A 20,423-nucleotide genomic window follows, 5' to 3' on the forward strand; every position below is an offset into this window, starting at 1 on the left:
GTATTGCCGTCTTCTGGGGAAATGAACCTTGGCATCATTTCGGACCTGTACGTGTAGTCCAGTGTGAGAGTATCGCCAGTGGGGTCTTCGACAGTTACGAAGCTATTGCGCTGCCAAATGGGCACAGAAACTTGCTCTTTCCTTATGCCCATCCATTCCCCGAGGAGCTCCAAGCTTGGTCTGGACACCTGACTGAGCACCTGGCATGATAGCTGTCGAAGCTGTTCATCCCCTTCTTCCAGCTCAAGCAGGCGGTGGTGTAATATGGACGACAGCTGCTCGTTGGTTTTGGCGTGTTTGACAGCATCTGCCATACGGGCAACGTGGACAAGGATATTGCGAGGCTTAGCGAACTGGTGCTGGAGCTGGATGAGCGAGCGGATCTTGGTAGATTGCTTTCCCAGGGTGTCTTCCAGGCTTGAAAGAACACTCGATATTGATGTGGCCAGAGCGACTCTTGCGGGGATCGACGCGGCCGAGGCAAAGGTACGCTCTGCGAAAGAGCGTAAATAGAGGAATGTGTTGCCGATGAATGTAAAGTACAGGATCAAGCTCTGCGCTGCTTGTAGGCTCAGTCCCGAAGCTCGTCCATCCGGTATGGCGGGCTGGAACGTCTTCAGCTTTGGGTTGAACTGGAAGAGTATAGAGGACCGGCCTAGACCAAGGTTCCAGAGCGATTGTAGGAGCACATCTCCTTTCAGTACCCGACCAGCATTCTTGCCCTCGTCTCGTACCAGCGTCGCATCGAAGGTCTCGGGACCATGCTCGGTTATGTATGGCGTTTGGCTTTCGACGTGCCTTCCCTTTTCAAACGACTCCCAGGTATAGAACAGGACATCCTTGTTCGCAGGTCCCAGGTCAAGTGCTACCTTCCAGACGTCTTCTTCGGGCTCTAAGGGCGGTGTCTCGATGGAAATGCTATCGTCGTTGAAACTGTCGAGCTCGGGTAGGGGCCCAAATTCGAACGTGTCCAGATCGGGCAGTCGCAGTTCGCGTTCGAGGTCATGTTTGGGCGCGTAAGGATGGTCGAATCTGATTGAGGAGACTGTGGCTGGTCAGCAACGCGTTCACATGCTCGGATGGAAAGACGCGACGACCCACTGTCTAGCTCGAGGGGAGCGAAGAGCGACGACTCTTGAGACTCATCGTCAAAAAAGGAAGGCTGCCTCCACAGGTGGTCGGTACTGAAGACGTCGTGAATCGAATCACGCGCATCCATGGCGGCGGATGTGGAGTAGTCGAGGGTGAGGGAGGGGTATGACGCGCCATGGTTTTGGCGACTCAGCCCTACGCGGACCCTTGCGCCTTCCGTCACTGTACCTGCAGCTCGCGACTGCGCGTTTCCTTCACTCACTTCCCTTCACTCCCACCACCAAACATCACAACATGCCGCCCCGAAAGAAGGCAAAGGCCAGTGCAGCTTCAACGCCCCTGCGCGACACTCAGCCCCAAACACCGCAAGACTCTGGCGTCGTGCAGTCGCAAGATGAGCTGCTCAGCGATCCGTGGGCCGACGAGCAGGAGACACAGCTATTGAAAAGCATGATGAAGTGGAAGCCTACCGGTACGACATAGCGCACTCTATTATCAGACACGTGATTGACATCCTCAGGTATGCACAAGCACTTTCGCATGATCTCCATCCATACCGACATGCGCTCGCATGGCTTCGCGAGTGACGACGCTCCTCACACGCGCATACCCGGTGTCTGGAAGAAGCTGTCGCAGCTATATGACCTGGACGCCCTCGATACGCGCGAGAACGAGTTTGCTTTCTCCGAAGACCCCGACCCGCTAGACCCAGACGACGCCAACAACATGCCCGAGTTCGAGCTGCCAGAAGACGAGTATGGCATGCTCATGTGGCATCAGCGCTTCCATCGTGAATCTTCTGCGGCCGGCTCGTCGCCACCCATGACGCCCATCCAAAAATACAAAGATCTCTACGCGCCAGGCATCGGCCTACTGAAAGACCTCCCCGATGGCGTGCACTCGCAAAAGGCTGAGAGTGTGACCGAAGCCACTCCCGTACCCAAGAACGCAAAGAACATAAGGACAGGCAAAGCTGCAAAGGGCGGCAAGGGTACTAAGGCTGGAGCTAACGCTGCAAAGAACAGTAAGGCCCAGAGCACCGTATCTGAATCCGCAGAAGAAGAGGACGAAGATGATGACGATGAAGAATCTAGTGCCGAGTCTGAAGAAGACAGTGCGCCAACTACTCGCCGAACGAATCGCGCGAAACCAAAGCCAGCGCCTAAGAAAACGAGAAGAAGGTAGATAATTGAAATCTGGGCTTGGACAAGGCGTTTTGGTTTTATCGATACCCGGGTTCCACGTGTTCTGTCGCAACAACACCTGAGCACGTGGAGCAGAAGCGTTTGATCGCTCTCGAACACATGCACCTCATACAAGGGAAAAACTGGACGGGTCTGCAGACTACATTAAGATGAGTACATGCAAAGTGGGTGTGTTAACATCGATGTAGACCCTAGGGTGTCCACTTTTTCTCTAGGTTGACGTGCATGTGTCATTCATATCGCCCCAGGTGATCGTTTGGTCAGATCTCACAGCATTGGGCGTTTGCAGATTCACATTGGTAGGGCGTATTACCTCTCCGTAATGTATGCACCGTTTGTATGGTCACAGGAAACTGTTGACGAACGCGTAAGCCTTTGCTATAAAACTATGCGCGCTTCCTCTCCTCGTCCTCTCAATTCATAGAACAGGTTTCTACTACGGCCGACCATGGAGAAATTACCACAAGAGATACTCGACGATGTTTTCGTCCATATCATCCATACAGAACGGGCGCCCATTAGCGAGCGATTTGACGGACTTTGCAAGCCCTCCGTCCGCACAGTACTCAATTGTCGGCTCGTCGCGCGTCGCTGGTTCGAGTCGGATGTTTTGATACGCGACTTTGTCGACATAGTTTCCCGGACACCTCTCGTGTGGTACAACCATCGACTCCCAGTACTTGAGGAGATCACTGAAATTCCAAAATACACTCGTTGGTTTAATCAGAGAATCACGATCTGTGGTATGGATCTGGGCCTTGTTACCCTCGGAGAGTACGACCGCTGGGGTACTGGGCGTGACGAGCTCGACAAGGAGAATCCAGTGACGCAGTACCTAGTACATCTGTTGCGCAAGATCAGCTGGGTAGAGCACTTTCGATACTACCCCATACACCCAAATTGCCTCCATGGAACCTGGCCCAAGTGGGAAGTATCCGAGTCAGACCGCGTTTCCCTTGAGACTTGCTTCCGAGGAGGCCCAGAACGCTCCAGGTACGGATATCCAGCACTGAAAGAAGGCGAATACTCTTGGTGGGGCGTTCAGCTGGAGAGCGGATGGATCTTCCCCAGAATCATGGAGGCTTTTCAGGAGTCCCACCTCTGGTTGAAAAGTGTCGAGAGTCCATTACTCGGTAACAAGGCATCGTATTGCGCAATCTCAGGAAGGGGTGATCCCTTTCACAGCACCTCTTTTAGGGAAAGCGATCTATTGCAGTGGTTCCCGAAGACGCTGACACGCGTCGCTATCAATATCACCCGTCCCATGACTGGGCCATTGATGAACTCCGGTGGCCTTGAAGAGCTGGTAAATCTAGAATACTTGGAGATAGCACTCTCGAAGACTCCTGAGATATCGATCGGTGACGGCGGACCATTCGGTGCACCTTTTGATTTAGGCCCATGGTCCTCAGAGGTGTGGTACCGACTCGAGAACTTGAAAGAGTTCCGATTGATGTCAGACTATCAGTACTCCTTCGATGAATGGGATATCCTAAACATTCTCAACTTCTTTCCGAACCTGGAGCGCCTTGCATTGGGACATATTCTTCTCGCGAGCAGTCATGGGGATTGGTGTAGTCTGCTACACAAGCTAGCGGACTTCAATCTGAAAGAGCTATGGCTGCTAGATCCTCGTCACATCGTCTTTGTCGGTCCCGAACACCACCACCAGCCTCATGTGGGCAACGATCCTGATCTGGCGATCGAAGGAACACACAATACAGACTACCACGTGGTAAAGTACGTGTCAGACGAGCACATGTTGGATGCAGCACAGGATGTGTGCGTGATCGACACAGAAATGGAGTGGCCCGCTGAGGGTTGTGTATATCCCCGGTTGAGTAGAGATTTCCGGTATGGTGGCTTTAAAATCTTCGAACAGTTCAGAGATAGCAATCCATCGTGGTGGTATGCTGCACGTTTCAAGAAGATCGATATCGGGGCGCCGGGAGAACTATCGTCAACAGAAGAGCTCGAGGAGTCGGATTCCTGATACGGACAAGATGACTTATACCGACTTACGCCAAACACCGAGATATGTCCTGAAGGGGTTCGACATGTTTTTGACGGGTCGTACGGTACAAGGTCGCCATGACGGTCTTTTTTTTTAGCACTTGCTGCTTGCACGGAGTACCCCAGCAGTACGACCACTATATAGCCATTAGAAACTTTGTATTGACATTCATCTGAGCATACCAACTGCAATCGTACTTCTCATTGCCTGTTATAAAAGTGATAGAATCGCCGGCCGCTTTGAGGACATCGTAGTATCCCCGATAGCAGCTAACCTCGCCGCTGCCGTTCCTGCTCTCCTTCCAAAGACCGCCCCAGAAGTCAAGCCGCTACCTCCAGGATAATTGCCATAGAACAGACCCCCCAGCATCTCGCCAACACAAAACAGCCCTGTAACCTCTCTTCCGGAGTTCGATATAACAGCCGTAGTTTTCGGATTGACAGCCAGACCCCCGAATGTGAAAGTAACGCCGCAGCACACCTTGACAGCCATAAACGGACCCTTATCAAGCGGCAGCGCCCAATTCGACTTCGCCAGTTCCAGCTTCCTTTTAGAAGACTGCGTAGTCAGCCCATCTTTAACAGCAGGATCCCACTTCCCCTTCGGATTCTCAGCCATCGCCGCATAAACAGCCTCATTATACTGCTTGACAGTCTCCACAAACCTCTCCGGCTCATTCAACCCCCCCTCTCCCGCCAACTTCCCCGCCAGCTCCTCAACCGTCTTCCCCCAAACCTTCTCCACCCTCTCATCCCTATACTCCTCCTCCCTCAACCACCCCAAAACCCTCTGATCCCAAACCTGCCACGCCACCCCATCAGGCTGCCCATGTATCGCCCGCCCAAACTTCGCATACGTGTAATTCCGCATGTCAACGCCCTCGTCCACAAATCTTTTCCCCTCTGTGTTAATCATCAAACCGAGTGGATACCCCGACTTGGTAAACTCGTTCGAGATGAGCCGGTCGCCGCTGTTAGCTGGCGCATTAGCATCCCAGCAGGTAGAATGGCACCCAGACCAATTTCCCGCTTGCTTCGCATCCACGTCGCGGATGGCGTACTCGAGGACTTCGCCGGTGTTGAAGGGCGTACCGCGGACGCGGGCGAGATCCCAAGACGGACCCAGGTATTGGGCGCGCATGCGTGGGTTTGCTTCGAAGCCTCCCGCGGCAAGAATCACGGTTTTGGTGGGTATGTGCGTGGACATACCCTTGTAGTCTACGACAACGCCTGTAATGGCGCCGGAGGGAGAGGTTACGATGCGTTTGGCGGGTGTTGAGTAGTATACTTCGATTCCGTGTCTGCGGGCGCAGGCTTGGTGATCTTCGATAAGGCCTTTTCCCCCGTCTTGCGTCTTGAGGGCCATGCCACCCCAGAACTTGTAGCGGCCGTTTACTTTGTAGGCCTGGCGGTTGAAGGATAGTTGGTACCGGATACCGTTGCTTGCAAGCCATTTTACGGCTTCGTTGGATTCTGAGATGAGCGCTTTGCTTAGGGCTGGATCTGAACGACCGGAACATACTCGATCCATGTCTTTCTGGAAATCGTCTTTGGTGTATGGTTCCATGTCTATGAGTTTTGCTGTTTCGGCATCGACGTTGTTGACGATGGGTAGGAGGTCGCTGGTACCGTTGTGCACGATACGGAAGGCGCCTGCTGTGAAGTAGCTGTTGCCTCCGGCCCAATCTTCTGGTGCTTTTTCGATGAGGACGACCCGGCGTGCTCCTGCTTCTGCGGCCGCTGTTGCGGCGGAGAAGCCCGCATTTCCTCCGCCTATTACTAGGACGTCGATGGTTGGGAATGATGTCAGTTGCCTCATAATCGCGGACTTTGGTAAATATTGATTGTCCGACTAGCAGTGAACGTCTTAATAAGGCCTGGTACTTGGGACATGAGGAATCCATAAATGTTGCCTCGGGATATCTAGGTGGCGCGGGATAGCTGCGCAGCCAACGAGCGCGGCCCGCGTGTTGAGTCGTCGCGAGCGGTCATAGGACGGAAATATGGCCGAACTGCAGCGCTCTTTCTCCGAAGAGGTTACTTGCACGCATGTATATTGTACCTCGAAGTGTAGGCTGCACATCACGCAGCATGCTAATGCTGCCTCTCGAACATCAGGTGTCGTGGCACAGAGCTGTTCGCCCTTGGCCCGGGTGCTATGACTCGGGGCAAGCTATCTAATTTCCTCCCCAAGGACCGGCTGATCTGACGGAGATACTTGACATTGCAGCCGCTGTTGGCGAAAGTTATGCAGAGAACGCGACCTGCACAGGACTCAACAGTCATGATGTTCTTCCTCGTATGTGCACACCCCACATCCCCGCCGCTTCTATCGCTAGCGACTCTGATTGGTCAATCGTTCCGCGCTAACGCTTTGTTACATACGCCCTGCGGTCCCAGATTCATTCGCCAAGCGATATCAGGGAAACAGTCACAACAACATTGAGTCACATCTTGTATGTCTATATAACTAGACGTGTCTCGTTGTACTTTTGATGATACAAATAACATTGTGCGAACATTCTGAGTCATGACGTCAAGCTTGGACAACGCCGCCCTGGAGGTCAAGACGAAGGATGGAGTCAAGTTTGGAAAAGAGCTGAGGGAGAAGGAGTTCTGCTTCAAGAAAGGGTTTTTGAACTTGAATCATGGTATGTTCATACACTTTCCTCACAGTCTACTGGCGAACAGCGTGACTTTGTAATTCCGTTGATATTGTTTGTTTACACATCTTTGGCGAGACATGCTCTCCATACGTAGGCTAATTGTAATCAGGCTCTTTCGGTACCATCCCTCGCGCGGTCCGCGACACTATGCGCGATTTCCAGGATGAATGTGAAGGCCGTCCGGACCCTTTCATCAGGTACAGATACCCTGTTCACCTCGATGAAGCTCGAGAAGCCATGGCAAAGGTACGTTACTCATCTTGATACAAGTACAGGAGACCTGTGACACATATAGCTACATAAGAAGCCTCCAACTGCTCTCGTTAACAATGCGATAGCTGCTCAACACACCTTCCTCAACCCTGGTATTCGTACCCAACGCCAGCACCGGTGTAAACACCGTTCTTCGCAACATTGTCTTCGAACCTGGCGAGCATATCCTCATCTTCAGTACCATCTATGGAGCTTGCGAAAAGACTGTATCATACGTCACTGAGACTACCTCCGCGGAGAGTGTCAAGATCGCATACACCTTTCCCGTAGAAGACAACTGGCTACTAACCGAGTTTGAGAGGAAGGTGAAAGAGGTAGAGAGCAAAGGTGGGAAAGTGCGAATCGCAGTTTTCGATACTGTAGTCAGTGCGCCCGGTGTCAGGATGCCATTTGAGCGCTTGACACAGAAGTGCAAAGAGCTTGGCGTCATGAGTTGTATCGACGGGGCCCATGGGGTGGGCCACTTGAACATCGACTTGGGTGCATTGGACCCAGATTTCTTCGTGAGCAACTGCCACAAGTCAGTTCTGTCTCTTGTCATTCTACATCCAATTATACTAATCCAGCATAGATGGCTCCACGTCCCCCGCGGCTGCGCAATCTTCCACGTCGCCCACCGAAACCAAGACATCATTCGCAGTACGCTTCCCACATCCCACGGCTTCACACCCAAGGGCGAAAAGGTCGATTCACCTATGCCAAAATCGGCGTTCGTCAGCCCGGATAAATCGCCCTTCGTTAGCAACTTCGAGTTTGTGGGTACCATCGACAACAGCCCCTACTTGTGCGTACCCGCAGCCTTGAAGTGGCGCGAATCTCTCGGAGGCGAGACCGTCATCATGGACTATTGCCAAACGCTCGCCCGTGAAGCCGGTAAACACGTCGCCAGCGTTCTTGGCACTGAAGTCATGGAGAATAGCACTGGTACGTTGGGACAGTGTTGTTTGTCCAATGTTCGCCTGCCGATATCGCCGTCTCTGGCCCAAGATGTCGCGACTAAGAATGGCATCGACAAGGAAGAAGTCGGCAACCTGATCAGGGACTTCATGGAGAGACTCAGTTGTGAGGAGTATGGTACCTTCATTATGATGAAATGGTATGGAGGTGTTTGGTGGACGAGGTTGAGTGGACAGGTGTACTTGGATATGGCGGACTTTGAGTGGGCTGCCAAGACTATCAAGGAAATTTGTGAGAGGGTGGAGAAGGGAGAGTGGGCTGTGCCGAAGGGTAAGCTTTGAGTTGTAATCCAGATCTTCGCGATTACAAAGAAACGCAATTTTAGATGAAAAGCCACATCAGCAGTGAAAGTGGTTCATTCGTATCCAATGTACACTCATTAGCCATGACCGCCATGCACAACCCCGAGGCGACTCCCAAGATCCTTCCTGTGTATACTACACTTCATTCTACGTATCGCAAACGATGTTGACACGGATCGAAAATCCCGCGGTCTCTTATGATAGTCCGTCAACTAGACGTATCGCGATTTCTCACGGCACTTGTCGAAATCGCCACCGCAGTCCTTGCACTATGCATCAAGTCAGCGTTTCCCACTACACCTAAGCTACGAAATCGTAAAAAGACCTACTTCATGGCCCTGGTAGCGGTACACATGGCACACATGCTCCACACAGGTCTGTTTGCAACCGGCCTGTCCCTCAGTATGGCCGTTCTGTAGCGTCGTCAGTGTGGATCGCATGAAGATTTTCTACTTGGCCTATCGCTTACCTTGAGGCAAAACTCGTAGCGCTCCAAGCAAAAGTCGCAGTTGGCGTCGCGTGTGACGAGCGTGATGCCGTCGTCTGCGGTGGATGCGGCGGAGACTAAGGTGGCGGCGAGCGCGAGGATGATGGCGAAGGTCTTCATGTTGCTCCGATATCTGGTGGTATACGTAGTCCTTCCGAGGGGTCCAAATGAACGTATATCGAAAGCGCGGTTGTTAATGTTGACAGTGAGGGAGCGATGGTAGTGTTGGTGAATGAGCGTGAGGCCTGAGAAGAAGAATAGTTTCGCGCAGCGGGCCAAGGAGTGTAAAGTATGTGCTAATAGCGATTGTTCGACTTGATCGGTGGGTGTCAGCAATTGAAGAGACAAGTGGTCACTCGTTGGTCCGGTGAAGGCGCTTTGCACTGGGCCCGAGTGGCGGCGCGTGGCAACGATGCAAACGGTCCCGTTGCGAGCTCGACGACTTCCGCTTCAATTCCGAGACTTTCTTGAAGATGGAGCCAAGATCACAGTGGGACGAGACGCCTGCGATAGTCATTCGCTTGTAGAACAGCGCGGCATAGCAATTGAAGTTGGGTTTTCGTAAATGAATGTCGGCGTGGTGGCCAAGGCCAAAATACTGCCAAAATCACTGCAGCGAATTAGTCTGAATCTAGTCTCACCATGATCTTACAGCGAGCGCATGCTCGCCTCCGCCGAGGCTCGTATTGTAGGACGCTTGTAGTATCGTCAAAAGCCACTGCGGATCCGAGCCACTTACCTCTCAAAGCAGATTGGGACCTACCAAAACCGGAATACACCTCGATTAGGCTGGGTTGCAAGACCGCGAGACAAAAGGCAGAGGCGATCAAGCCAGCGTCGACTAGAGGCAGTCTCTGATGGTCTAGACGGAAGCGCGTGCGTACCGTGTACGACCTAACTAACGGTTACGACCGTGAACTCGATGATAATTGGAGTGAAAGACATGACGGGATACGGGTAACGCGGAAGCCAAGAGATGTTCGACAATACTGAGTTTTCCATTGTTTTACTTGCTTGAATGTGCTTTTCTAATCACGCTGCTGAGAACATGTAGGGACTCATCGCCGGGATGCTGCTGGGAAGATGGTGGGAGGAGCTAGCTCCATCGCCACCAGAATTATGTACAAGGTGTAAAAGGGAAGGGGTATAGCAGCGAACGTAATCTTCATAGTAGCCTAAACTTCCGATACTAGCTCTTAGAAATCGCCAAGCAATGAACAGGGACACCAAGGTGGGTATTAGATGGTGCGGACGCCACGTGCCAACTCAGCGCGTACACGCCTCCTGTATTGGTCACGGTATTGGATGCGACCGTATGTTCCGAATCCAACGGCAAGGAAGAAGAAGAGCGCCCATACGGATGTGACAACCAGACCGATTGGGAAGAAAGCCAAGGCAGTTCCGGGGATGATGAACGGTGCGGCCGAGGAGACGGCAGCGGATGCGGATGCTGCGGCTTGGGGGTCTGCGTTGGTGGGAGCGTTGCCTGCCTTGGAGAAGATACCATTGACAAATGATGCCTCCTGGGATGAGAGAGTGGTTTCGACGTCCTGGCCGGTTGCAGGGTTTCGCGCAGCGAGGTCGATTTGCGGGATGAGAAGGGGCTGGAGGGATTCTCTGCAAATATGTTAGAGACAGAAGTATGAACGACGAAGAGGGATACGTACTGGGTCATGGCGGAACCCATCAGGTTCTCATTAATCCTTCCGACATACATGAGGACCTTGAGTTCCGTCATGGTGTTGATGTCCTGCCTCTCAACCAGTATACCCTCACTGACTGGCCAGCTGAGGTCTCGCTTGGTAAAGTTGCCTTGCATGTTCTGCACAGTCGCACCGAGGTACGAAAGTGTCATGCTGACATCGGCCGCGGTAACGCCAACCCATGGGTTGATGGGAGCTGATACATTATACATTCGGAGCTCCGCCTGGAAGACACCCGTCTTGTTGTCAAGGAAAGGTAGGTTGTAGCACACGGCGATTCCACTCGGGTTCGACGCTTGGCCGTTGAGATTGCTGAGCGTGCTCATACATGCTTCCTTTGTTTGTTGCTCCCACTTCGCTTGATCGACACCCGACGCATCACCAGTCGCGGGTGTCAGCGATGCTAGCGGTGCTGTATCGGCAGAGTTGGCATCTTGTCTTTGCGTAAGGGTTGCCATGAGCTCTGCGTCCCTCCGAAGTACCTCCTCCACGTCCTGGCCTGGCTCGAGAAGCGCGTTCACTTGGGGGCCCTTGAAGGCAGTTGCGTGTCCAGCAGCAAGCAGAGTGCCTACGAAAGCGCTCTTGAAAAACATGGTCGAGGTAGTATTAGTCGACGCCGGAAAATTAAAGTCGGTAGTGCGAAGGTGGCCGGGCTGCCCAGCAGCTTACGAGAAAGAAAGTGGCGAGCGAAGAAAGAACGACGAAGCAAAAGCTAATCACTGCTGAAAAGAAACGGGCATTAGAAGTGTCATTAGCAAAAGCGAATTAGAAAAGTCGAACACGCGAGCATGAAGAAACGCGGTGTGCGAATCACGGCAATGGGTGGATCGGACGAGAACGGCTCGCAAATGGCGTGACTCAGGTCGGGCACCAGACTCGAAAAGCAGCACCAAGACTGGCTTGAGGCTCCATAACAGAGTTGAGACGGACTCTGCTTGAGGCTGTGACGGGTGGCACAAGACATATCTATGCGTTGATCCCGAGGCGACTAAGAAGAAGCTTAATTTAGCATAGTAGAGCCGCATTTGGTGGGAGCCAACCAAGCTGTGGCCTGGAGATCGAACCGTTCGGGAGTGGGGGCGCACTGGGCATGACGATGCTGGGCCCCTTGAGACAATTGGTGTTGAGGTCTGGAGTCGGGGAACGATGCTAAAACTAGGGGCGCTTCAGGTGTGCGCTAGCAGGACACGTGACGTTGTCCTCTGAGCCAATAGCATCGTCGTGTGCCGCCTCTCCCGGCTTCTCGGTTTCACCCTCGAGCCGTGCAGAAGCCGATGTCCTGAGTTTCCCATCGCACCAGCCTCCGCTGCGCCATCGGTGCATCGCAAAATCTCCTGCGGTGTGGCTTCCGGCGCCTGCTTCCTCAGAAACGGGCGATGTTGACACGGGTAGCGGCCGCTGTCATCTTGGACCTGCGACACTCGCGCTGATACAGGCGGGTCGCCGGGCGCAACACCTGGACAACTGTACAACATCGACCGCATCTTCAATACCGCCCAACGGACCCAGCCGCCTCGCTGCTGTCGAAGCACGTCACTCCCGAAGCCACACGGACATTAGTTGTTCCCGGTGCGTGTGCCGAGAAGAGACGGTGAGCTGTGAAACCTCGTGTCCCAACCTCCACCCGGCCAATACCCCAACGCGCATATCCGCGGTATCTCCCTTTATGCCAATAGTTATTCACTGTGTACCAGAGCACAGAGGTCCTGCGTCCTGCGTCCGTTGCTCGTCGTGTGGTCTTAGTCCTGCAGCAACTTAGCGGCTTTGTCGCGCAACGCACGCATAGTCAGGCACACTGCCGACCACACTTACTGGGTACGGGACGGATCGCGCGCTCCATATCAGACTGCTCGATGATCTGGCACCATACGGGAAAGTATGGGCTGCGAACATATGCACACGATACGCCTTTGACGACGAAGGCGACTCTGAGGTGGCCACGTTCGCCTGCATACAACTAATCCACATGGGTGCGCTTGTGCCCAGCGTGCATTCGCCCAACACATACACCCACTGCCTATGCCCATATATTGTCATCCTCCACTAATGTGTTGCAAAATGCGGGCACTAACTGCCAGCACATCAAAAGCCTCTAGACCTCTACCTGGGGCAGCCTTATTTGGGCTTGTCACAGTGTAAGCGGTCGACTCTGCCCGAAGGGTCCCGCTGTACTTCATCTGCAGACCAGGGCACCTGGACCCAAGTCGTCCTTCAAGGCTCTCACGTTTCTCGCTCTGTTACGCTCATTCTCTTTGTTTGTTTTTTGCACATCGTCACAAGCCCACACGAGGCGAGTCTACAGTCGCTGCAAACATCTAACATTCCTCGAGGACGCTTTTCGTTGGTCACGCGCCGACCACCTGTACGCAATGCAGCACGCCTCGAACTCGCCGTGGCGGACGCCTGCGATGCAATATCCCAAACCCCAATACAGTCTCCAGCACACCATATCCATGGTCAACCTCCGAGACGATGATCAATCGTGGTACAACAACCGCGAGACTGCATCTCCAACAGTCTCGTCCGCCTCTTCCGCCACCAGCCGAAGTACAACGCCCACAACAACGAACAACAACCCGTGGTCGAACGTAATGGTCAGCCCAGCTTCGACGTATTCCAACAAGTCGTCCGACTCATCGTCGCCCAAAGGCAGCCCAAAACATACCCCGCAATACACCAGCCGATCGACAACGCCCCAGCCCATCGCCCCCCAGCCAATAAGGGTCATTAATCCGGTAGCAGGATTTGCGCCCATGTCACCGCCTCCCTCAGCTTCTGGTGAGTCGTTCAGGAATGGCGATTACCCGGGGTCACCCATGAACCCATACCGACAACCTGCTGCTCCCCTTGTTCCGTTGGTAAACGGATACATCAACACATCAATATTATCTTCACAAGGCCAGTCTCTTTCCGGGTGGTTCTATGAGCTCGTGCGAAAGCAAGGATGGGACGCTGGCCTAGTCAAGAAGATATGGCAGTGGACGTTGTCGAACCCCAGGCTCGCAATCCTCTTGTTCGTTTGCGACGATGTCGCATCATGGCGCCAAGCTTCCTTCTTCGACCTTCGAGATGAGAGCCTGCCATTCCCAGAGGACCGTCTTCAAGGAATCGTAGGAAATGCGCGGAAGGTCGTCGACGAACAATGGCGTGCCACATCCAAGGAACTACCGTTGACGGGAGCACATGTTGACTACACGGCACGTGAAACAGTGCCACTACAGCACATCAGTCTCATTCGATCGTCGCGCAATTCTGAGAAGAGCGTCGACTGGGTTAAGATGCAAGGTAGCAGTGAGGATCGTGTGCTTGTGCGAAAGCGCTTTGTCACTGCTCGCTCCGCTCAAAAAGCTGCGCTGTTGGACCAGATCAACAAATTTAAGCAGTATGAGCACAAGAACATTGCAAAGTTGCTTTGCTCGTACGCCCAGCCTAGTCATGTTGGCATCATCACGGAGAAAGCACAATACACTCTGGACGACTTCCTTGCGCTCCCTGGAAGCGACCCAAACCGCTCGAAGTTGTTGGTGGACTGGATGGGCGACTTGTCGTCCGCTCTTGAATATCTCCATTCGCAGTCCATCTGTCATCGAAGCATCCGACCTCGCAAGATTTTGATCGATGGTGCTCGCATTCTACTTGCTCCATTCGACATTGGGCAGAGCATTGACACGTTCAGTCCGACAATGGCAAACTCTCAGCGCCTGGACCAGTTACACACATATTTTCAAGACCAGTCCTACGTCTACGCTGCGCCCGAAGCTATCGTATCACGCGGTAAGAGAATGGCAGACGTTTTCTCGCTGGGCTGTGTTTTCTTGTCGATGATGACAGTCGCACAAGGCCAGTCACTATCAGTGTTTGCACAGTACCGGGCTGCGAACACTCAGGACGCCTCATACCATGCACATCTCGACCGGGTGGCAAGTTGGCGAAACCGGCTCCACGCTGCCACCACCTCGAACCTCCGAAACGGACTCATCGGATCTGGAAGGAAGCTAAGGCAGTTGAAGGCGGAAGCCGACTGGCTGACCATTATTGAAAAGATGCTGCTACCAGGACCAAAAGAGAGGATCAAGATGCGCTTTGTGCTGGCCAGCCTAAACAGCGGCAAAGCTACAGGCGGAAGACGACGTAGCTTGGACGGCGGCGGTTACAGTGGGCAGGCGGCAGCATCGCTCGGCGTCAACGGTGCAACAACCGCGACGCTAGTCGACATTTCGGAGCATCACGCGCCACGCAAGCCGGAGCTAAGCGTCTTCGATGGTTATTTCCAGACGCAGACCCGCAGGTTAGAACCAGCGGGTGGTTGGTAATCGGAAACTTCGGACAGCGTGTCAAACATGGACTTACGCTGAGGTGATACTTGGCGAAACATGTTAGACATCGACTTTTTGATGGTTGTCGGGCAATTGGCATGCCGAAGCCAACGTTGAGTGTGAAACTTGACAGCTCGGGATGAGACGGAGCCCTACAACGCCTCAGACACGACATCAACGAGAATACGCCGAGGACGTGTGTACGGTGGCCCCAGGCAGGGAGGCCTTTCTTACTTTCTTCATATCTTGTCCGTACTGGATTTGGGTCGGACCTTTGATACCCCTTCTTGCGACCCTATTTGGATGATTATCTTGGTTCTTTCTTTCTTTTCGTTTGCTTCCCGTTTCGTAGCATCTTTATTAGCGACGCAGCATCCAGCGAGCATTTAGAGCAATGATCACAAGTTACCTTTTAGCTAAGAGGAGGCCATCCACGCAACCGTTGAACGCTAGTAATGCGTCTTTCTCTGACTCTGTCAGTCACTCACATGTCCCCAGAATTCCCAATGAAGTTGTGTCCTCGGCTATCAGCTTGGCTCCATGTTCAGGCGCAAAACGGATCAGTCGTTTGCGATCGTGATAGACGAATATGATGATCAAGAGAGAACCTCTCACTTCTGGAGAGGTGTCCTAGTGTTCCATGGCGCTACACCGGTTGCAGTCTGGAGTCGTTGTCTCTCACTTTATCAATCGCATCGACACCGACACCATAGCAACACTATCAAAATACAATACCCAAAAACCAACTCTGACCTTGATCTATTCACGATCGCAATGGCAGACCGCACACCTGCACCCCGAAAGCGCGCCACTCCCAAGTCTACCGGCGCTGAAGACGCACAAGGTCGGCTTCTAGTCAGCATGTTGTTCCAAGTGAGTCTTCCAGGAGCATAACACACATGTGACTAAATTTGATAGGTCTATCTATCTCACGAGGAAGATAGTTTTACAAAGTACAACGAGTTCATGGACGCGGTGAAGGAGGCTGAAGGCGCCGAGATCTTGTTTGTTGCGCCCATGGAACCATTTTTCAGGTACCAACCACAAAAGGATGACGTGGCTTTGCGACTGACAATTCCATAGCTACAAGGTCGATGCTGGCTACCCAGATCCGTTGAAGGAGCTTGTCGACTTCGATACCTTTGTCGACTTTGGAGAGTACAAGGAATACAAGGAGACTGCGGAGCCGACCGTACCGGCGCTTGAGTAGAGCTATGATATCATCTAGATAAGACTTGAACGAAGCCTGAGTGAGGCTTGTACCCAAGACTTACTCAAGCCCCGCTCAGGTCTTGTTCAGGTCTCACCTAGGCATCTATTCAGGAAGTTGAAGCAGGGTAAGCAAGGGCGGCGGAACTGAGGGAAGTCAAAGACAGAGAACACATCAATTGAGTGTAACTAAACAATGTGAACTTGGTGTGAATAGCGAAGTAGAGTGCTCGCTGGCACTTGCATCGTCTACATCGTCGTCACCAATTCCTCCCCCCTCAGGTCGTGCGAACATCTGACGATCAGGGAAAGAGCGGATGCACGAGCGAAATACGCTCGGCTCTTGAAGAGACGCATAGAATTGAACGGTCTGACGATTTGGATGTATGCACGGAATTGCCTTCAAGTGAGCGCGCACTGGAACGTTGTGGTTAACACGGAGATGTTCCTTGTGCGTGGATGGAGGTCAGACCGTGGCTCCTTCCCCAGGACGCAGACGCGACATCCGTTCAGCACCTGACATCATCGACGCGTCGGTAAACAATGGTCACCCACCAAGGCCGCAGTAAGCACTCGAGCACTTGAGAAGCCCCGGTACCTTTCCTCCTCACTTCCACTCACATCCACCCACACCACAATCAAGCGACGTTCTCACTTCCATTGCTTCCCTTCGCATCCCGCTTGCTTCCAACTTCATTCAATCTAGCTCGTCTTTACTCGTCTTCGCTCTTATTTCCAATGTCGTCGTCTCGCCATGCCGTACAATTCAAGGCTAACCTTGCCGTCGCTGCCGGTGTAATGACATGGGCAGCAGCTATGTCACTCGAGCCCCTCAAAGAAGACTTCATCAAACAATTTCTGGACCGACTGGACAAGCCGGTGATCTTTCACAGCCAGACCACGCTCTCAATTGCCGCTCTACGTTACTTCACAAAGCCACTCTTCGCAGACACACACGCTGCAATCTCGAAGGTCGCTGATGCTGACCTGACTACCGCGATGGGTTGGTTCGTTGCCCTTTGCGTCAAGAAAATGCTGCAAACTGGCGCCATCTCTTGCACCAGTAGCCAGCCAGGAAGCATCGCCGAAGAGCCTGCCGCTGGTGGTACAATGGTACCGTCAGTGATGCCGCCAACTGCTCCGGTCCCCGATGACAACTCACGTCCACTGAAGCGTCCTCGTATCGACCATACGAATGAAGAGAAGCTCGGCACCACCACTGTTACTGTTTCACATAGCCTCAGAGCTCCACACGTCCGCGTGTATGTCACCGAGAAGGAGACCCGTATGGTGGATGCGAGTACTCAGTCGGCGCCTGCCTCCCAAGATGAAGAAGACGACCCACTCATTCTGTCGGATGACTTAAGTGAGTACCAAATGATTTCTTCTGGTGTATCTCCATTGACATGCTCAGGTGATGACAAAACACAGCTACTTGAAGTAGTAAATACGTTCGTCCATGCGTACGCCCCGTATGCCGCCGAGAACGAACCGGAGCAAGAAGTCTCGTCTCACCTGGGCTGCTTTCTGACGAAATGGTGCCGCGACATGGGCTTGGACGACGACTGGCAGGACAACAACTATGAGCGACTGGTAATGGTGATCAAGGCCTTATACACAGGAAGTCCGCGCGCGCTGGTGTGGTAATGACCTCGCCAGTTAGGAGCAATATCTCTGCCAATCGAAAGCAACATCGGATCTTGGCCTTGAGTGTCTTCATTGACACTGGTGGACAACTTCGCATGACCGTTCGGTGTGGTGAATGGGATGTTGACGCAGGCCATCATGACGTTATTAAGCATGCTACATCAAGATGTTGTCGCACTTCCTTTCATAATCATGTTGCACTCGTTATATGTAGCTGTTGCCACCAATGAAACTTGCTTTGCTCAAAGTCATTGCCGTTGACGTGCCGCTGATGATGATGATTTCGTAGAGCTCACAATGTATCCGGAAGCGTACAATGTCTAATGCATGTTCAGATGCTACCGTGGATCACGATGACTAGCTCCAGGCTAATAGTTCAAACTACTGTGGTGTCAGCTGCCACGGCCATGTGTTCCTAGGAGAATGTGACGATTTCATCACTATCACAAAGCAAGAAGTTCCTGCACTCGAGCTCGTGAGAAAAGGCCACTTGCGTGTGTAGTAATAACGGTCTATACAGATCTATCCTACAGACGCGAAGCTACCCACTCCGTCCGCACCAGCCAAGCTAGCTATGCAAATCAAGTAGCAGTCACACCCACGCAACGCAGCGGATATCCAAGATGCCTATTCGCGAAAGCACAGCACACCAGAAGACACCGTCTACCCAGCATGCTCCACAATCTCACTAACAAGCTTACCATCCTTGACGTAGCTCCTGATCTGCTCCGGCAACGGGTTCTCAGCGTAGTCGTCTTCGGTCGGCAGGTTGATGTTGATACTACTGCACTTGCTTGTGAAGACCTCGGTTGCTAGCGAGTCTTTGGATAGGTATACGGTTGCGCCGTCGACTTGGTCAAGGAGGATGGTGGGGAGGGTGCCGAGGACCTGCAGCGCAAAGTTGGGACACTTGATGACGTCTACGGAGCTGACTAGCGAGTCGATGATTAGGGATGTGCGGGAGGAGTTGTCGAGTGAGAGCGCGTTGGCTTTGCCGTTGATGCGGATGGTGGTGTTTTTGCAGCGCGAGATGAGGATGGAGTGGTTGATTTCGGCGTCGATTTCGAGCGTCTCGCCTGGGGAGTCGAAGTTGTCCTATGGGGGTGTTAGTAGTGAAGCTATTCTCTTCACCAAGGATACATACTATTATCCACTTGTTTCCATCCAGCTCCTTCTTCGGTGGCTTCTTCGTCCGCATGCTCTCCGGCTTCTTCGCCTTGGGCGGCGCAGGACTCTTACTCCTGAGACTGTCGTTGCTGTCGCTTCGTGTAGGGACCGATGCGCCTGCTCGCAATGATGGGTTCTTATGCGTCATCTGGCTTGGGTCGACCTTCTTGAGCCCCTTTGTAACATCTGAGCCCTTGTTGAGATCGCCAAAGACAGCGTTCATGTCGGGCGCGGCCTTCTTGGCCACTGGTGCGGCACCTGGTGGCGGCGGTGGGCCTGGTGGTGGAGGAGGACCAGGCGGTGCTGGGACGCCTCCTGCCGGAGGAGCGGGTGGTGGTGGAGGAATGTTGGACGCGCCAGAGAGAGGTGCCGAGGTGATTTCCTTTGCGGCATCTTTGGCGTCGATGCCGTTGCTGTTCCAGGCCACACCTGTAGCGTGGTGCTTCTTTGCGTATTCGGCGAGAGCCTTGAACAGCTTGTAGTAGGCCTGCACCCACTTGACGTGGGCTTCACCGTCGGGCCTGAATCTGTTAGCTCGGCCTCGATTCGAATGCCAGCATGCCTTACTTGTCCCGGTACTCCTTAAGCACTTTGTTGCCGTACATCTGAGCTCCTCCGAACAGCTCGTTGATGTGCTCATGGGGCTTCATGCCTCCGCCCTGGCCAATTGTCACCCACCCAAGCGACCCAACACCGTCGGCGACCATGGAGACGGAGTCCTTGAGCGCAGGGTCGCGGTTGCTCTGTCGGAACTCGTCCGTCTTCTCCATGCTCGCCTGAAGGTCCTTGAGCAGCTCCATGAGAGTGCGGTCGTCAGGCTTCTTGGCCTTGTTCGCGATGAAGAGGAACTGGCGCTGGGCAGCGAATGCGCCCTCGACTGCTTTGGACTGGCCCTCAATGACGCTTCCCAGCTTGCTGCTCAGGTCCAGCCAGTTCTTCAGGTCCGAGCTGACGAGCTCATCGAAGGCCTCAATCGCCGGTGGTGCGCTTTCTGCGACGAGCTTGGGGGTGCTGGCGCTTGTGTTGGCCGCGGTCACGCCTGGAGTGGCCTCGGTGGACGCTCCATTGAGGCTGGCGGCTCCATCGCCGCTGCTGGGTAGGGAGGTGCTCGCGATGTCTTCGAGACGCGAGGTGGCAGCTTCGAGCCTGCGGACCATGTTCGTCAGTACATTGTCTGCTGCGAGCTGTATTTGCCCCTGTCGACCGAGGATGTGTGCTTGTTCGGGCCTGGGAGCCATCGTGGGGTCGTTTCATAGAGGATGGGGGATGCGCAGAGTGTGGTAGAATGATAGGTTCGGGTGCTAGTAGGTGATAGTCTCGGACGGAAGGTACTTACCGCTTGATCAGCGTCGTCAGGTTATTCATGTTGTTCGCCATGTGGAGAAG

General features: G+C 53.4%; 11 protein-coding genes across 11 annotated transcripts; 6 read left to right on the top strand and 5 right to left on the bottom strand.

The window, feature by feature from the left end:
- Positions 1-27: 27 nt before the first annotated feature.
- On the bottom strand, positions 28-1,219 carry J4E85_009378 (uncharacterized protein; the record flags this gene model as incomplete). Its single annotated transcript, XM_051473602.1, has 2 exons — positions 28-1,045; positions 1,102-1,219. Coding segments are annotated over 2 exons (1,136 nt in total), but the record flags the coding sequence as incomplete, so codon positions are not given.
- Positions 1,220-1,386: 167 nt separating this feature from the next.
- J4E85_009379 (uncharacterized protein) lies at positions 1,387-2,277 on the top strand (the record flags this gene model as incomplete). The annotated part of the gene is made up of 2 exons (XM_051473603.1): positions 1,387-1,564; positions 1,613-2,277. 2 exons carry the CDS (start codon positions 1,387-1,389, stop codon positions 2,275-2,277), a joined length of 843 nt encoding a protein of 280 aa, XP_051322388.1.
- Positions 2,278-2,745: 468 nt separating this feature from the next.
- J4E85_009380 (uncharacterized protein) lies at positions 2,746-4,290 on the top strand (the record flags this gene model as incomplete). Its single annotated transcript, XM_051473604.1, has 1 exon — positions 2,746-4,290. One exon carries the CDS (start codon positions 2,746-2,748, stop codon positions 4,288-4,290), a length of 1,545 nt encoding a protein of 514 aa, XP_051322389.1.
- A 231-nt stretch (positions 4,291-4,521) lies between these two features.
- On the bottom strand, positions 4,522-6,129 carry J4E85_009381 (uncharacterized protein; the record flags this gene model as incomplete). Its single annotated transcript, XM_051473605.1, has 1 exon — positions 4,522-6,129. One exon carries the CDS (start codon positions 6,127-6,129, stop codon positions 4,522-4,524), a length of 1,608 nt encoding a protein of 535 aa, XP_051322390.1.
- Positions 6,130-6,840: 711 nt separating this feature from the next.
- On the top strand, positions 6,841-8,487 carry J4E85_009382 (uncharacterized protein; the record flags this gene model as incomplete). Its single annotated transcript, XM_051473606.1, has 4 exons — positions 6,841-6,961; positions 7,086-7,222; positions 7,315-7,769; positions 7,821-8,487. The coding sequence occupies 4 exons, from the start codon at positions 6,841-6,843 to the stop codon at positions 8,485-8,487; spliced, it is 1,380 nt and encodes a 459-aa protein (XP_051322391.1).
- A 233-nt stretch (positions 8,488-8,720) lies between these two features.
- J4E85_009383 (uncharacterized protein) lies at positions 8,721-9,115 on the bottom strand (the record flags this gene model as incomplete). Its single annotated transcript, XM_051473607.1, has 3 exons — positions 8,721-8,777; positions 8,838-8,921; positions 8,978-9,115. 3 exons carry the CDS (start codon positions 9,113-9,115, stop codon positions 8,721-8,723), a joined length of 279 nt encoding a protein of 92 aa, XP_051322392.1.
- A 1,118-nt stretch (positions 9,116-10,233) lies between these two features.
- J4E85_009384 (uncharacterized protein) lies at positions 10,234-11,291 on the bottom strand (the record flags this gene model as incomplete). The annotated part of the gene is made up of 2 exons (XM_051473608.1): positions 10,234-10,612; positions 10,663-11,291. 2 exons carry the CDS (start codon positions 11,289-11,291, stop codon positions 10,234-10,236), a joined length of 1,008 nt encoding a protein of 335 aa, XP_051322393.1.
- A 1,860-nt stretch (positions 11,292-13,151) lies between these two features.
- J4E85_009385 (uncharacterized protein) lies at positions 13,152-15,011 on the top strand (the record flags this gene model as incomplete). The annotated part of the gene is made up of 1 exon (XM_051473609.1): positions 13,152-15,011. One exon carries the CDS (start codon positions 13,152-13,154, stop codon positions 15,009-15,011), a length of 1,860 nt encoding a protein of 619 aa, XP_051322394.1.
- Positions 15,012-15,788: 777 nt separating this feature from the next.
- On the top strand, positions 15,789-16,224 carry J4E85_009386 (uncharacterized protein; the record flags this gene model as incomplete). Its single annotated transcript, XM_051473610.1, has 3 exons — positions 15,789-15,887; positions 15,933-16,018; positions 16,098-16,224. The coding sequence occupies 3 exons, from the start codon at positions 15,789-15,791 to the stop codon at positions 16,222-16,224; spliced, it is 312 nt and encodes a 103-aa protein (XP_051322395.1).
- A 737-nt stretch (positions 16,225-16,961) lies between these two features.
- On the top strand, positions 16,962-17,870 carry J4E85_009387 (uncharacterized protein; the record flags this gene model as incomplete). The annotated part of the gene is made up of 2 exons (XM_051473611.1): positions 16,962-17,589; positions 17,638-17,870. The coding sequence occupies 2 exons, from the start codon at positions 16,962-16,964 to the stop codon at positions 17,868-17,870; spliced, it is 861 nt and encodes a 286-aa protein (XP_051322396.1).
- A 663-nt stretch (positions 17,871-18,533) lies between these two features.
- Positions 18,534-20,414, bottom strand: J4E85_009388 (uncharacterized protein; the record flags this gene model as incomplete). The annotated part of the gene is made up of 4 exons (XM_051473612.1): positions 18,534-18,965; positions 19,015-19,558; positions 19,605-20,183; positions 20,374-20,414. The coding sequence occupies 4 exons, from the start codon at positions 20,412-20,414 to the stop codon at positions 18,534-18,536; spliced, it is 1,596 nt and encodes a 531-aa protein (XP_051322397.1).
- Positions 20,415-20,423: the final 9 nt, after the last annotated feature.

Source organism: Alternaria conjuncta (assembly GCF_024043145.1).
Source record: "Alternaria conjuncta strain BMP 0040 chromosome Unknown scaffold_17, whole genome shotgun sequence".
NCBI lineage: Eukaryota > Fungi > Ascomycota > Dothideomycetes > Pleosporales > Pleosporaceae > Alternaria > Alternaria conjuncta.